This window comes from Rhamphochromis sp. 'chilingali', assembly GCF_963969265.1.
Source record: "Rhamphochromis sp. 'chilingali' genome assembly, chromosome: 2".
NCBI lineage: Eukaryota > Metazoa > Chordata > Actinopteri > Cichliformes > Cichlidae > Rhamphochromis > Rhamphochromis sp. 'chilingali'.
Genome location: NC_137930.1, coordinates 56,487,717 through 56,502,878, shown reverse-complemented (window position 1 = coordinate 56,502,878; position 15,162 = coordinate 56,487,717). Strand labels below are relative to the sequence as shown.

At 41.8% G+C, this 15,162-nt stretch overlaps 1 protein-coding gene across 3 annotated transcripts; it reads right to left on the bottom strand.

Moving 5' to 3' along the window:
• Nucleotides 1-586: 586 nt before the first annotated feature.
• On the bottom strand, nt 587-11,752 carry cUnh15orf39 (chromosome Un C15orf39 homolog). Of its 3 annotated transcripts, XM_080873782.1 has the most exons (4): nt 11,323-11,752; nt 4,990-8,266; nt 4,361-4,395; nt 2,638-2,774 (listed from the first exon to the last, which is right to left on the bottom strand). In XM_080873782.1, exons 2-4 carry the CDS (start codon nt 8,222-8,224, stop codon nt 2,769-2,771), a joined length of 3,276 nt encoding a protein of 1,091 aa, XP_080729908.1. In that variant the 5' UTR covers nt 8,225-8,266; nt 11,323-11,752; the 3' UTR covers nt 2,638-2,768. The 3 variants fall into 3 exon arrangements, with proteins under 3 accessions (XP_080729907.1, XP_080729906.1, XP_080729908.1); XM_080873781.1 differs by lacking the exon at nt 4,361-4,395 and having other exon boundaries at nt 587-2,774; nt 11,328-11,752; XM_080873780.1 differs by lacking the exon at nt 4,361-4,395 and having other exon boundaries at nt 587-2,774; nt 11,323-11,751.
• Nucleotides 11,753-15,162: the final 3,410 nt, after the last annotated feature.

The following is a 15,162-nucleotide window of genomic DNA, read 5'->3' as shown; positions in this document are numbered from 1 at the left end:
GTTTGAAAACTTAAGGCTCTGCCTCCCATTCTACTCTGGAATATTTTAGGAACCACAAGTAAACCAGCAGTCTGAGAGCAAAATGCTCTGTTGGCATGATATAGTACTATGAGTTCTTTAAGATAAGATGCTGCTTGACCTTGTATGTGAGGAGGATTTTAAATTCAATTCTGGATTTACCGGGCGAGCCAATGAAGAGAAGCCAATATGGCAGAAATATGCACGCTCTCACTGCAGCATTTTGGATGAACTGAAGGCTTTTCATTGAGTTTTTAGGAGAGCCTGATAATAATGAATTATAATAGTCCAGCCTAGAAGTAATAAATACACAAACTAGCTTTTCAGCATCACTCTGGGTGTATGGTTGATTAATAAGCTGATATGGAAGATTGCTTCCGCTCGTTCTCCTTGGCCTGTTCTTTGAGGATTCTAACAGTATGATTCAAACTAACATAATCATCCTGCTTTAATCAGGTTTCAATTCATTCGTTTAGGAACACATTATAGCTTTACAAGAAGTCTTAACATTGTTTTTTTCCCTTCTCTTGAATATTTAGAGTTGAGAAGTGACAAAACACGATGGTGAGACAAATGTTTTAATTCAGTCTGCAGAAGTAGGAAAATCATACAAAATGAAACCACGATTTGAGGTTCAGTCATAAGTTTCACACTGACTGTATACAGCACACTCGGCTTGTGTTTTTGAAACCTGAGCAGTTTCAACACAAAAACTACAAAGGGTTGAAAAATTAAAGGAGCTTCCTCTACTGAATGGACTGGACCAAGCTTCTCAAAGTTATTCAGTGTTTTGACTTTAGTGCTTTCACTCATTTTGTATTTTGCTGATGGTGGTTGAGGGAGCATCCAAGAGCGCATCCATAGGTGTCCAGCTGGTTACGTCAACCATAGTATATATTATTTACATCATTCTCATCAGCCACTCAGTGAAACCCTTGTTCCCTGTGTACAGGGGCACTGTCATCTTGAAAGAGACCATTTCCATCTGAACAGAAATGGGTAAAGGTGGCGGCTCAGAGCAACTTTGCATTGATTTGCAGTGTAAATTTGCGTCACTATAAGGGTCAAAGTTTTTCCATTTAATTCATCACCGGTCTTTACTTACAATAAGGCAACCACCATCATCAGGGTCAAGATTAGTTTTCTGCATTAATGCTATATGTGACTGGCACCGCATTACGGTACAGTAAGGTGCTTGAAAGTAATGCTCATTCAAACTACGCCAAGCCACTAATTTCCCTCTGCTGCACTGTTTCAAAAGAAAGGTCAGGATGACTTAAAAAAATACTCCACTGATGCTCGCAGTTTATAAAAGTAAAGGGGCACAGTGAGGCAGTGATTTCTTTCATGTCATCAAAATTTAATTTATTAAAATAAAGTTACCGCATAAATGATAAGAATGTAAAAAAAATAATAATAATAATAATGAGCTAAACACTGAACATAGCCCATCACTAAAGAAAGCACAACTTTGTGCTTACATAACAGGCAATTTTAGGTGACTTCATTATTTTATATAAAAGAAGAAGTAGAAAAAAAAAAGAATCCAGTTCACCTTCATTCTCGAGGAACCTTTCGTAAGTGAGTTAAGAAAAAAAAATGCTCAGCTGTCGTTGCGCTCACAGAGGTGTCATAGCATTGTGTGTACGTGCCTGGAAACTAGTCTTCAATTTTGAGCCAGCCTTTTTTATAGTCTATGAGAAGCTCGAGGTAGTACTTCCACTCTGGCTCGCTGTCATACCTGACCTCAAATATGGTCTTAAGGGGGTTGGGGTGAGCCTCGTGGATGCGCAGCACCTCCCCTCTGTACCACACCTCTGATTTGTCAACTTCCTCGTACAGGTGGCGGATCCTCTTTCCCACCAACTCGGGGTAGCAGAACCTCATGGCCCTCTGAGCCCTCTGCACAGCTGAACGCAGGACCCATCGCCTCCTGTGTTCGGCGCTGTGACAGGCAGACAAGTAGGGACAGTATTTGATCTTCAAAAGTGATCTATGTTTTCTTTTAGAAGAGCTGCCAAGGGGTCTTAAAGCATGAGAGAAGCTTCCTGTTCTCTCCCACCTGTGCTTTGTTTTGGGTGTCCTCCTGTGAACGTCAGCCTCACCGATCACACTCTCCCCGTCATCAGTCTGTGAGATGGAAGCATCAGCAGATGTCTCCGACTCTGACACTGCTTGGTATCGAGTTTTTTTTCTCTTTAGACCTTCACTAAGTATCTTCCTCAGTTTAACAATGACTCCTGAACAATTCTTAGAGTTTTCCTTAGATTTGACTGATGGTGAGGACTGACCAACGTGCCACCTGCTGGAAGATCCCTCAGTTTCTGCGTCACTCGGGAATGGGGATAGCTCGTCCAGTGTTAAAGGACACATCCATGAAATATATGGATTCTGCTCTGAAACCATATAATCAGTCCCTTTATTATCACTCTCCTGGGGCTCATGGGCACTGCAGTTTTTCTTTGCAGTTGTGTTGACAGTGCTTTCAGCTACAACCTTGTCCATATCCCCTCTCTCTTCCTCATCTGACAACCTGTTTTCTAGAAACGTACGCCTCGAACGGCTCTTTACTCTTCTTTTAGTTTTATTCCTGTTCAAATGCAATTGTGTTTCCTCATCCTCTGAACATCTCTGTGGTTGCAACTCTGAGTGCGAGGCTGCGGAGGCAGTGGTGTCAGAAAATACAGGAACCCTCCCGCTGTTAGACGCTTCAGAGCTTCCATCTTGTTCCCTGTGATCGGAGTCCATATCTAATCCTGCAACACAGGGAAAATGGCAAAAAGAGAGCTCAAAACAAATGCTGAAATATCGCAGATAAATATAGGATTCTGCTTCCTCACAAAGTGGGAAGATTAGAGGCAAAGGAATTTATGCAGTGATCAGGGAAACAGTTACAAGTGAGAAGCAAGTCAGAAACAGACTTTCAGGATTTCTGACAAGGAAATATAAAATACTTGGTTTCCTAAAGAGCTTATTTCACACCTAAACCTAAGGATTTCGGCTTTTTGCACATCATGATCCTCCACCACGAAACACCCTTACAGCAAAGATGGCTATGAGAAGAGAAGGCTATGGGAATAAACACAAAGGCTGGGAAAAAGTCAGCTGCTGCGAGGGGTGCTATCAGTCACGGATAAAACAGCAGTGAGGCAAGAAGAGGGCAACAGAAATGTTCAGACACTAGAGTCAAGTGCTCCAAAACCATGTGAACCTATGTCAGCAGTGAACAGCAGTTCAATTAGGCCAAGTTCAGTAGGTTCAGGAAGCAAATACAATCGAAGCTGTTGACAGACAAAATAAAAGGCAACAATAATTTTTTTTTTTTTTAAAAGGACGACTCTATTGATATGCTATAATCTTTGTATTTTTAACTAACTACATAAAAACTCAAAATATTTAATTCAAATAAAGTTGATTAACTTAGTTAATGTATGTAACATTTTTTTCCCACCTATAATGAGAGAGCACTGTTATTATTTAGTATGTGCAACATTTCATGGATACTTGAATGTGATGACGATGAAGTCTGAAAGTATACACTAATCAGCCACAGCATTAAAACGACTGGGAAAGGGATTTAAGTTTGTATTAGTATTTGGATTTTTTTTTAACCCAGATATGTTAACCCAGTCTCAACACCTACCCTGCAATCTAGATAACCCACGTCCTGGTCCCAGAAACTGTAAGACACCCGGAGATGGAATGGGTCAGAACTGTTCAGGGAGCACCTGTTCGATATTTGGAACTTGGTTTTAAGGGTGTGTCTGATCAGTTTATATTTGTGACAAGATTGAAGCATTCTTATCAGAAATGCAGAGGGTGGCGAACACAGCCAGGCAGGTGAGGAAGGAAGAAGTTGTTTTTTTTCATGAGATTTGACTGGTGTTATACTATTGTCCTGTTCTTTGGACATTACACACTCATATTCTCAGAAACTGCCTAATGCAACTTGTATGCAGTGTAGATGTGGGTTAGTTAGAGATGGTACAACAAAGGATGAAGTCACCATCTTCTGAAAAGATCTCTGACCTAAAAAAAAAAAAAAAAAAAAAAGTGCCACACTTAATCCCTCTTGTGTGTAGCGGCCTCTCACTTCCTTCCCCTCATAATGTCATCCACCAGCCTGCCTTACGCCGTTTCAGCTACAGTGCTGTAAGTAGGCAACAAAGTCATATGTCCCCAAGCAGCCCAGCTTAGCGCCTTTCCCCCTCAACCCACCCACAGTGTAATCATGCAGCTTCTTGTGATTTGTTACTGAAGGTTAGAAGAAAAAATTCCCGCTTTCTAAACCAGGAAAAAAGCAAAAGAGTAGTGAGATTGAGGGACAACAGGAAAAAAATACCTGGACTCTCTTTTGGACGTCAGATGAGGTTGATTCTGTAAAAAATAAATGGATTTTATATTGAATAGTTCTTCTGTTTTGATTGGTTACTTACAAAAAGGGCCAATTAATGCAGAAAATATTCTTTGAAGGAAATATGATGCTTTATAATGATATCTAAAAGTTCAGTTCACATCGTGTACTGAAAGGGATCTCCTAGAATGCTATCAAAGTTATACTAAGGAAACAGGGATTTTCATAAAACCAAGCAAAATGAATCATCATAATTAATAATAAGAAATTACAAATCTTTTTACAAGTAGGAACATAGTTTGCGCTAATTACTGAGATGATATATTATATCTTATATGAATACTTTAGATTTTTTTGTTTCTTAGCTAATTCACATAAATAATAGCTTATATGTAGTATTAAATTACTTGTAAAATATTTTTAAAGCCATTGGCCTTATAGACATTTCTTCACACAGTTGTGTCCGGTGCTGCGGGGAAATTAGCACATGGAGGACTCACTGCAAAACCTGTGGGGGGGAGGGGGGTGGGGTGTTAATGGTTTAAAGGGCTACAGTGTTGTAACTGTAGCAACCATGGTGGTTTGTCTCGGTATGTCTGTGTTGAATGTACACTCACCCAGCTGTTTGCAGACGCAGACATAATACAGAAGGTTGACCGCGTCGGCATAGACGTCGGGCAGGTGTTTGAGGGACATCAGTCTCCTGAGTCTGGAGGAGCAGGCTCGTTTATGAAGCTGGATGAGGATCTTCTCTTCAGAGAGCGTGGTGGGTCGCAGCTCGACTTTGTGCTCCTGCAGGACCTGGTCAATGAAGCTGCCGTGGACCATAGGAAACAGCTGCTCCTTGACCACCAGCATGGGGAGAAACACTGCTCCCGTCCGCATGACGTGCGGAAAAGGACAGCGTTCCTGGATCGAGTACTCTCTTAACCTGTCGAGGACCGTGTCAAGTGCCGATTTCATCTCCTCGTTGAGCCAAGCCTCTCTGGCTTTTACCCCCAGCAGGCAGGAAACTTTCTGGACTTTGGTCACGTGAGACACCGATTCGGTTATTTTCAGTTGGGACAACCACTTTTTAAGGTCCTGCTCTGAAGAAGTCGACACAGATTTGGACACAAGCTTACAGAATGACTGGTGCAGCTCAAGGAAATGCTTGCGGGCGGGCGTTTGGATATCTTGGTTTGGTATGAACTCAGCTGCTGGCTGTGCAGTCGGCTTCTGTGGTGGTGGAACAGGGAAATAATTCTTGCCGTTAGGGATAATAATCTTATAGGTGGAAAGTTTAAGACACTGAGGGGGAATGTTTTTGAAATTTAGTTTGCTCCCAGGCAGTGGAGTCGTGGGTTTGGGGGGAAGGATGAGCTCCTCTTTGTGTTGTGTTGCTTTTGTGTCACCTTCAGAAGTCGTGTTTGTCTGTGCAGTCATCTCAGCAGGTTTGGACTCATCTGAAGTCTTATTTTCAGCTGCTCTAGATGGCTTAGTTTCATGTTCTTCAGGTTCAATTGTCTTTTTTAAGAAAATAGGTCCATCATCAGGTGAAGCAGTCTCTGTGGGCTCTTTTTTGACTTCCATTTTGCTGCTGTGGTTGGGACAAATGCTGTCATCTGTAGAGCTGCTGATATCTGATTTATCTAGGTTTTCTACTTTAATATTTTTGGGTTCAACAGCTTCTGCAGCACTTTTCTCTTTTGAAGTATTAGTGCGAGTTTCTTTAAAAACTAGACACACAACAGGCTCCTGTTTAGCTTGATCTTGTTTTTTTTCTTTGTCTGGCTTGGATTTAACTTCATGCTGCTCAGAGGACTGACAGGCTTTCCCTGATGCTCCAGCTCCAGAGATCCCTCCCGAGGTCTGCAGATATCCTTGGTAAGGTGCCAAACTGAAAACAGTGTCAATAACTGGCATAGGGGGAGAGTCATTCTTATTTCCTTCTCGGATAATCTCCGTTTTCAACTTTTGTCTCTTCCTGGTCCATTCCACTTCATATAAATCCTTATCCTCCTCTTTTATTTTGACAGGTGAAGATGAATGGGAAATGCTCCTCTTTAGACACTGTTTATTAACAGCGGTTTCTGGACTGGACACAGAGCTTTTATGTTTGCTTCTTGTTTCGACAGCAGGAGAATCGATACTTTTGTGGACATTTGCACTCTTAGGCACGTCTGTGTGGATCCGATTTGAACTCCGATTCGGTGACTGAGGTCGCCACACGGCTGGGGAAACTGGAAAGTTTTTTGGCTGAGTCGGGCAAGGGACTTGAGATTCACAGGAGGAATAGTCCACTGCTCTGTCCACATTCAAGCCAAGTGGTGGAAGGATGGGTGAGTCCATATGCAGGCGGTTGAGAGGGGGGAAGAATCCTCTCATTTCTATAACTGATGGTGAGACACCTGGCTTGCTCACACGTCTGGCAGGGCTGGTTTGAGTCACAGGTAGGAACGGTGAGGAAATGGGTAGGTGGTCAACATGAAGGCCGGGGTGCTTGGGTTTGTCCTTTTGTAAACTGCTGGCGGACACCATGGGGTGATCCATATGTTGGCTGGATGGCGAAACATTTTTGTGGCTAGGATGAAAAGTAGGTGATGCATGTTGCCTTTTTAGGGGGGCTCTGATTTGGCTTGGATTTAAATGAAGTCTTGGAACAGCATAGCATGGATAGTTCAAACCCCGCATAAAAGAATGATTTGGCAACATTTCAGTGCTAGACAAAGGCAAAGGAATTTCAGCATGAAGCGACTGAGGCACTATGTAATGCTCCCGAGGGTTTGAGCTTGTGTGTTTATGAATAACAGCAACATCTTCTCTCTGCTTACTGCCACTATCTTTACACTGGGTTCTGTTTTCTACCTCCACATTTGCCTGGGGGTAGTAAAACACTTGGTGCTGCGCTAGTTGGCCATATTTGGACATGGGAGAACGTTCCTGATAAACCTCTGAGGTCATATGCTCATATGTAGGGTGGGAGGGGTAAAGGCTGGGGTAGCCTCTGGGGGAAGTCTGTAAAGGCTGGCTATGCTCACTTAAAGAACCAAACAGTGGACGAGTTGAGGTGCAGGGGTAACTGCTGTAGTGCGGTTCAATCAAAGCAGGCAAAGTTCTTCCTCTAACAGGGCTGTATGAGTCCACAGTCAGCCTCTTCAGTGTATCTGTGCTGTGTTCAAACTGTAAGACACTCTGTTGAAGCCCCATTTCTTGTCCTTTCCTTTCAACAGATGGTTTTTCAGCGTAGTGAGCATCAGTTTGCATCCAGTCACGCTCATATACAGTGTTTGGTATCCTTGGAGAGCTATGTTCCACACTGTAGCGTTGTCCTAACATGCAACCCAGTTCATTACAGCAGGGATTATGTCCGTAAACCGGCCTGGGAATCGCTAAGTAAACAGAGTTTTCAGATGGGGGTGATGAAGTCTCACCTCCAGTTTTTTGTTTTCTAATAGGCAACGACGCTGCAACTGTAGGACTGCTGATCTCAGGACTTTTCTTGTACCTCATAAAGCCCTGTTTTACCGGGGTGTGACGCGTAGCAGAAGACTGAGTTTCCTCTGAAGAATTGCTGTCGTGTCTGTAAATCAGATGGTTTCCCTCCATGCCAGAGAGGTGACTCATAGTACTCCGGTCGTTCAGCAGAGATGTCTTTGAGTTCCTCCAAGGAGAAGTGAATCCCGCTCCCTCTTTTCCTCTCGGGTCATAAGCAAAGAAGGCCCCATGGCACGGCAGCGCCTGCTTGCCCAGGAAACCAGACATATTTTGCGGTTTTGACAGTCCTGCAGATGCTATCGTCCGGTCAAATAATGGCATCTTGGCTCGTAACACTGCATCAGTGAGGGTTTGCATTGACTGGTTGCTCATCATGTAGTAGCCTTGTTATGATGATTCATCAATAATGCTCCGGACCTGCCAAAAAAACAAAAACAATTAGATTGTGGCATTTCTCACTGAAAAACTATCAAAAGTTTGTTTAACACTGGAATCAATCCGACTATGTTGACATCAGATATAGCAGTGAAGTGTGTTACGGAAAAATAAATGCTTAGTAGCAGAATCATGAGATAAGAACTGAAGTGACTTTAAAAAAAAAATTTGAGGTTTATCTCACATATCACACTCACGCACATAAATGGTGGAATAAGAGTCCTGCATGTGAAAAATAAGTTACTATCTGAGGAATGTGTGGGGATCACGTGGAAGAGAAAATCCCCACCCAGGCCAGACGGCCTCAGACCATCACCACACAGGTCACTGGTGTAAATAAACACAAAGAGTCTTCAGGGTTTATTGTAAAAAGGCTTCAGTAATTCATATGCGAGCACAACATGTAGATACTTAATAATCTTTGGTGTACATTCATCGCTATTTCATCACGTCTTCCTACTGCAGCCCTAAACATAGTTTCCATGCCACTCCTTCACATTACACATAATTGCATAACCACATAAAATCACAGTTTTAAGACAAATAATAACTGGACCAAATTATTTGTAAGTCATTCCTTTTGACCTTGTAAAGTAAAAAAAGCGCACACGGCTAATAAATGGTTCCTACAATGAGTTACAATTTAATTCTTGTACAAGGAGAAATCTCAGGTTTGAGAAAGGTTTTCCACAAACTGCCAAAGAGATAGTTGACACATGATGCGCCAAACCGACTGGCTCTCCCTGTACCACCTCCACTCCAACTGTTACTTGTGGTAACATAATATCCAGGTGTGACCGAGAGCAGTCTCAACTTCAAGGCCATCTGTAAAAATGAGAACTACACTGTAGCACAACTGTTGTCATTTCTGTGAGTCACATATAATGTGTTGTGGTTTTACCATGGCTTACTTCAAATGTCAATGTGTCACTGTGATCGTATCAAAAAGGCTAGGCTCGCTTTTGTCGAAGTAGGACTTATCGCCTGATCTGGCATGCACTTCTCATCTCGTGTTTACATTCTCAGACAAAACAAGTGGAGTTGTTGCTGTTCTGCATTTTATTACCACAGCCCTCTGGTCATACCGTAGGTACTTCTTTGTTATACTTCTTCAGTGCTGTTTTGCATCTGACTCCCATTTATGGGAATTTGCTGATTAGCTTTTAATGACTAAAAACTCTTTTTGGTAACGCCTGACACTGAAACTAGTCAGCTAACAGTTCCTCCTATCAGCTTTTTTAAATGAAAGTTAAGAGTAACATCCAAACAAGACTTTGGGGCTCAGCAGGTAAATGAACAGTGAAAAATGATCTGCAATGACAGATGTGTAATCCACAAAGTGATAAACACTAGCCACAGTGACCATAGTGCAGTATCAGAATCCCCCCCCCCACACACACACATACCTTTTTTTTTCCTAAGAAAAAAGTATTTTTGCACATTCTTGATATTTTCACTTCACTCTCTTTTAGTAAGTGTAAAGCTGAGCGTAAGAAGTACAGCACATTTTCACCAAGGAAGGTTCTGCAAGTGTAAAAATTGGAAAGCAGAACAGAAAGCCCGCCTCCAGTTTGGAAGTAAATGATTGAGAGTTTGGTTTTTGTTTTGTTTCTTTGGGTGGGGGGGTTTGTTTAAATGTGGAATACAAAACCTTCACTTGAGTAAAATGCTAGATGCATCCCATCCCATTTTTAAGATACAGACATAACAGATAACAGATACATAGCAACGTGTGGATCGCAACGCAGTCTGGCTTCTTGGAGCAGATGAAAAGAAGATAACGTCGTCACGTGATCTGCCATGCAAGCATTTGCAGGCACCGATGAGGTCATAGAGGAGATAAATTATAAATTATACCAAGGTTTATTTGCACTCGCTTGCCGACTACGCGTGGAAATTTGGCTCAACAGTTAAAGTGTAGAGGTTTAGCAAATACAACATCTGCCAGCACAATCTGTAAATGCAAAAAAAATGATAAGACGTTCTGAGAATAACTGAAACTCTTGGTGAGGTTTAGAGAAGTAAACGACTTTTTTTTTTTTTCTTTAATCCCACACAGTGACCCTCTCCAGTCTAATGACAGCACAGCACTGAGATCTTATCTTCTCATCCTGTTGACACCTTTCACACAAGTGGTGTGACGGCTTATCTGTATATGGCGAGGAGAAACGCGGTTTATGTGCATGGAGGAAACTGCGCAGAGCTGTTTTCAACGGACTAAAAACCGCACTCTAAAATTTGTGTCTGCCTGTGTGCATGCGCCTTTGTGTGTCCTCCCACTCCCATGATCTGTAGGGCAAGGGTGATGGAGAGCGTAACTTTCGAAAACAAAACGCCCGTGGCTTAAAACCACGCGAGAGAAGAGTGAAAAGGTAAAAGCTTACTTCAGTCCAGTCTAGCAATCATTAATCATTTATCTGATCACCAATTAGTCTCTCGGGTTAGGATATGTTGAAAGATCTCCGCAAGTTGGTGTGACATAAAAAAAATCAATTTCCTCCAATATGTCTTAGACTTAACCAATGAAAGCGGCTCACGTCCAAACATTAAAAAACGGAACTTGAACGAGGAGAAAAAAAAAGTTTCTTCTCAGCTTCTCTTGACATCCTCGTGAGCTGTAGCTTACGATGCACATATATTTGCTTCTCAGCCAAAATGTGAAAGTACGAGACCTGCCGAGAAGAGCAGCCTGCCAAATTTAATAGGACGCAAATAATATGAAAATAAGACGGGCGTAAGAGCTTGACTTTCGCTCACAGAGCGAGTCATTTCCATACAGCCGCGAAAGCCTCGTAAACCACGGCAAAACTAAAACCAAACTAAGTTCCGCACGCACACACACACACACACACACACACACACACACACAAAATCAGAGGATGCATAAATCGATCTCGACTGTATGAAATAGTTCCACCTTCTTTGACGCACTCTGACAGCTTTACTAAAAGGTTCACCGGTCCCGCTTTTCTGACTTTACGCACTTCTGCATCACAATCAGTCGTCAGTTACTTTAAACTGCGAACAACTCTCCTTACCTCACCCGTGTAATCAATGATTTCCACAAAGACTCCATGAAACTTCTAAGAAAAGAGTGGGCAAATCTCTCCGCCGCCCGTGGAGTGGATCAGTCCAGATGCGTCAATCCCACCAAATGAAGCGACAGCACAGCCTACTAAAAAAAACTGCTGCGCTGCTGGCCCGAAGTCCACGAGGCTTTTAGAGAAGTTAACAAACTGAAGAAAAGACAAAAGGAAGGAGGATGGTCTTTGATCAATAGGCGGAGTCACACCCTCCCTCTATCCACGGCTTGTTTTCTTCACATGTCATGTTTTCTCGCTTTCAGTGACTTTTTGTCCGGCTGCCAACTGTCTGCTGCTACCGCCGAAATTAATTTAAGAGTCGGGGTTTTTTGCCCCTTTTCACTCCCTGTCAGATAACACACGTTTGTCAGGTTGACTCTTTCTCACCTTCGCGCCTTTGCCCGGTTCCCATGCCTGAGTGTCAGAATCGGACAAGCCAGTCTCGGAGCAATAAAGGAAATCACGTGTTTATAATTCCCCGTTCTTTATCTTTGTGTTGACTTGTATGCAAGTCATTATCCCACAGCACCTCTACGGTTACGTGAACTAGTCACTGCATACTCAACCGTGTAGTGGCACAGAAGACGCCTAAGGTTGGGAACATACACATTTAAATATATCTGCAACAATAAAACTGGTTTAAGGACATCCCACTGATGTCAAAATAAACTGTTCTCCGATTAGACTTATTATGGCAGGATGCATGTATTCTCAGAAATTAAAATAAATATATGACTTGACACAAAGAGAATCCAATATATGTAAATAGCTGCACCTAAAAGAAGCGTTTATGGCAGAGGATTGCATGTGTCGATCTCATCCTAATAAAGTTAATGGTTTACTATAATTGACCAAAGTTAAATTCAGGTCAGCCATTACCCCGGGCAGACTTTTTTTTAAATTTCTTGTCATTACTCATGACTGGCATTTCACCTTTCAATCTAATCAAATGTTTTATAATATAATAAATTTCTATTATATATTGCACACCTAAATTCTTACACTCTCCACTGACTTGACATCTGGATGAGTACATGTCTTGTTGCACTTGCATCATGTCCCCCCTCACCTGTGAGCCAAAGTCTAATTTATGTGTCCCATGGGGGTGCCACAGTTTAGTCTAGACAAGTTGGTTGCTTCCACAAGTCCAAGGGGGGTTTCACAGGTACAAAGATGCTCATCAAGGAGCATCTTTATACCTGATGTGAGGAATGATTCACCCCCATGGATAATTCCTCAGATCTTCCCATTTCCTGTTACTATGGCATTACAGCTCTGGGGTAACCAACACAAGCCATCAAGGCAACTCACACATCATCCAACATACAAGGCAACAAAAAAGGGAATATTAAACATATACAGTACATAGCTTTGAGACATGTGATAGACATGTAAAGCTAGACATGACAAGCATGTTTATAAGTAGGTCAGAAATAACTTAGACACTTTTAGAACAACTGCTGGGAGCCAAGTCTGTAAATGATTGCACAGGATGAAAAGATACTGATTGATTTGATCATGTTTTTATTTAAAGAGGCCCAAACGGCTGCCCCTTTATAACGGATAGCTCCGCACAAATTAACTCGCAATGGAATCTGCAGTTTTGCATTTGTAGTGGGCATTTCCCTGTGTGAGACCTCCCTGTTTTAAATATGCATACATATACAGATATGAATGTTTTAAGATAGAGAATTTCAGTGAAGGCTTTACCAACATGGGTCACATTTTCTTTACAAAAGGGTTGTATCCCAGATGAAAGAAGGCATACAAAGAAAGCAATAAATGCACCAGCCGTGCGTGGTTGACTCAAATCCAGAAGCGTGTGGGAAATGCTGACTAATTCTTAACTAGTCCAAGTCAGATTATATACACAGATTACAGCCTTTCCAGGTTTGTGGTCTGTAAGAGAGCTTTTAGAGTAAATTCTAAAGCCACCACACACTGTGATTGACATAAGATGTACATCTATAAATTTATCTGTGTGTAAAGTGTAGGAAAGTGTGCATAAATAATACAAAATATTATTTATGCACATAAAACACACTCCTGAGTGAATGTGCATGGTGTTTACCACTTTTAAGCATCTCAGAGTGGGTAAAGCAAGCTGTGGTGACACAGGGAGCAGAGCAGGTGATCTCTCAGGATGCAGTTTCTGATGAAACATGCTTAAACATTCCCAGAGGTCACAAACACACACTGAGCCTAGAGACTGCTTGGGTTGCATCAGACACTCGTGTCAGATGTGTTAGTGAAAGTGCATACATATTGACACACAGCCTCACCCTATACTGTGTTGACAGGAAATTTGTTGCAGGAGTCATATGATGTTCAAATGATATTTTTTCTCCTAATGAGACAGTTAACCTGTATAATTCTGATACATCACAGCAAAGACAACACTCAGCTTTCAGTAGACAACTACAAAAATGAATCCACATTTTAATAGCTATAGTAACAGGATTAAAGTAACTGAAGTTATGATTGTGTCTACAGTTAATATAACTGTGGTAAAGTTAAATGTTTAAGGTTATGCTTAAACATGTCCCACATATACACTCCCAGCAAGAAATAAATATGGCTTAGGTACATTGGACCTTTTAAACTCAATGAACTGCAAATGTATTTTTACAGCCCCAGGACATTTTAAAATCTCACTATCTGATGTTTTGAAATCGCTCCCGTTTCTGATCCTTCTGGTTTTAAGATTTGCGGACTTGTTATTCTTGCATGCTAGTTTGTCTACTTTTGTCTCGTGTTTGTAGATGTCTATCTGAATAAATATGGCTGCTATTATATGAAGGGAAGTACTGATTCATTTTAAAAGGTTTGAGCTTGCTTTGAACTAAAATTGTACTAATACCAGTTAGTTGACTAATCTTTTAAGTAACTGATACAGCTAGGGTTTAACTGTTCATCACTGCTGAAATATGACAACACACTGTCATGTGATGAGCCGGTATGTTGCAGAGTCACTTTCTTGCTGACGGTATCGTGTGTACTTACAGAAACTCCTCGGTTTCAGACGGTGAATTCTTGCAAATAACACAATAGGTTCAATTGATTGTGATATTTGGGAGCTATCTTTAGTTAAGCATGTGTTAAACTGGCAGCTGGGAAAAAAATTGTTTTTGCAAGTGCAACTTTGGCCATTTCATATCACCTATCTGAAGTTTTCATGATATGCACCCAGTTCTTAGAACACACTGTTCATTCCCATTAAGCACACCTGCAAGCTGCATGCTCCCCCACAGTGATATCAAGGCCAGGATGACACTCCCCTTGTCAGAATGGCTGATGTAATATTTCTCTAGCCTCATTAACAGAATCAGCCAGCAGCCAATAGCAGCAGGACAGGTTATGGCTCAGGGAAGGATGCTTTTCATTTGGGGAGCCATTCACATCGCTCCATGTGCTGCAACCTCGACAGCTCAACAGTAACAATCCCCTCAGTTATTTGCAAGCCAAATTTCTCTCCAGTCCAACTGGATTTGGAGGAAGCAGGAAAAAAGTACGATAAAATATTACCCTCTACACAGCCTAGAAAAGTTAAAATAAACAGAACAAAAATGCACACACACAAAACATGCAGCATGCAGCTGCAAATTAGAAGAGAGGGTTTCTCTTCAGTAGAGACGGGAGGTATTAATGCTAAAGAGACAAGTTCAGTTTGATGACAAGGAAATAAAGAGACTTCCTAGTGCTGTGTGACCAGGAAAATTTGAGCAGTTCAAAATAACACCATAGATCCCTATCATTGGGGGGGGGGGGGGGGGGGGGGGGGGGGGGGAGAAAACA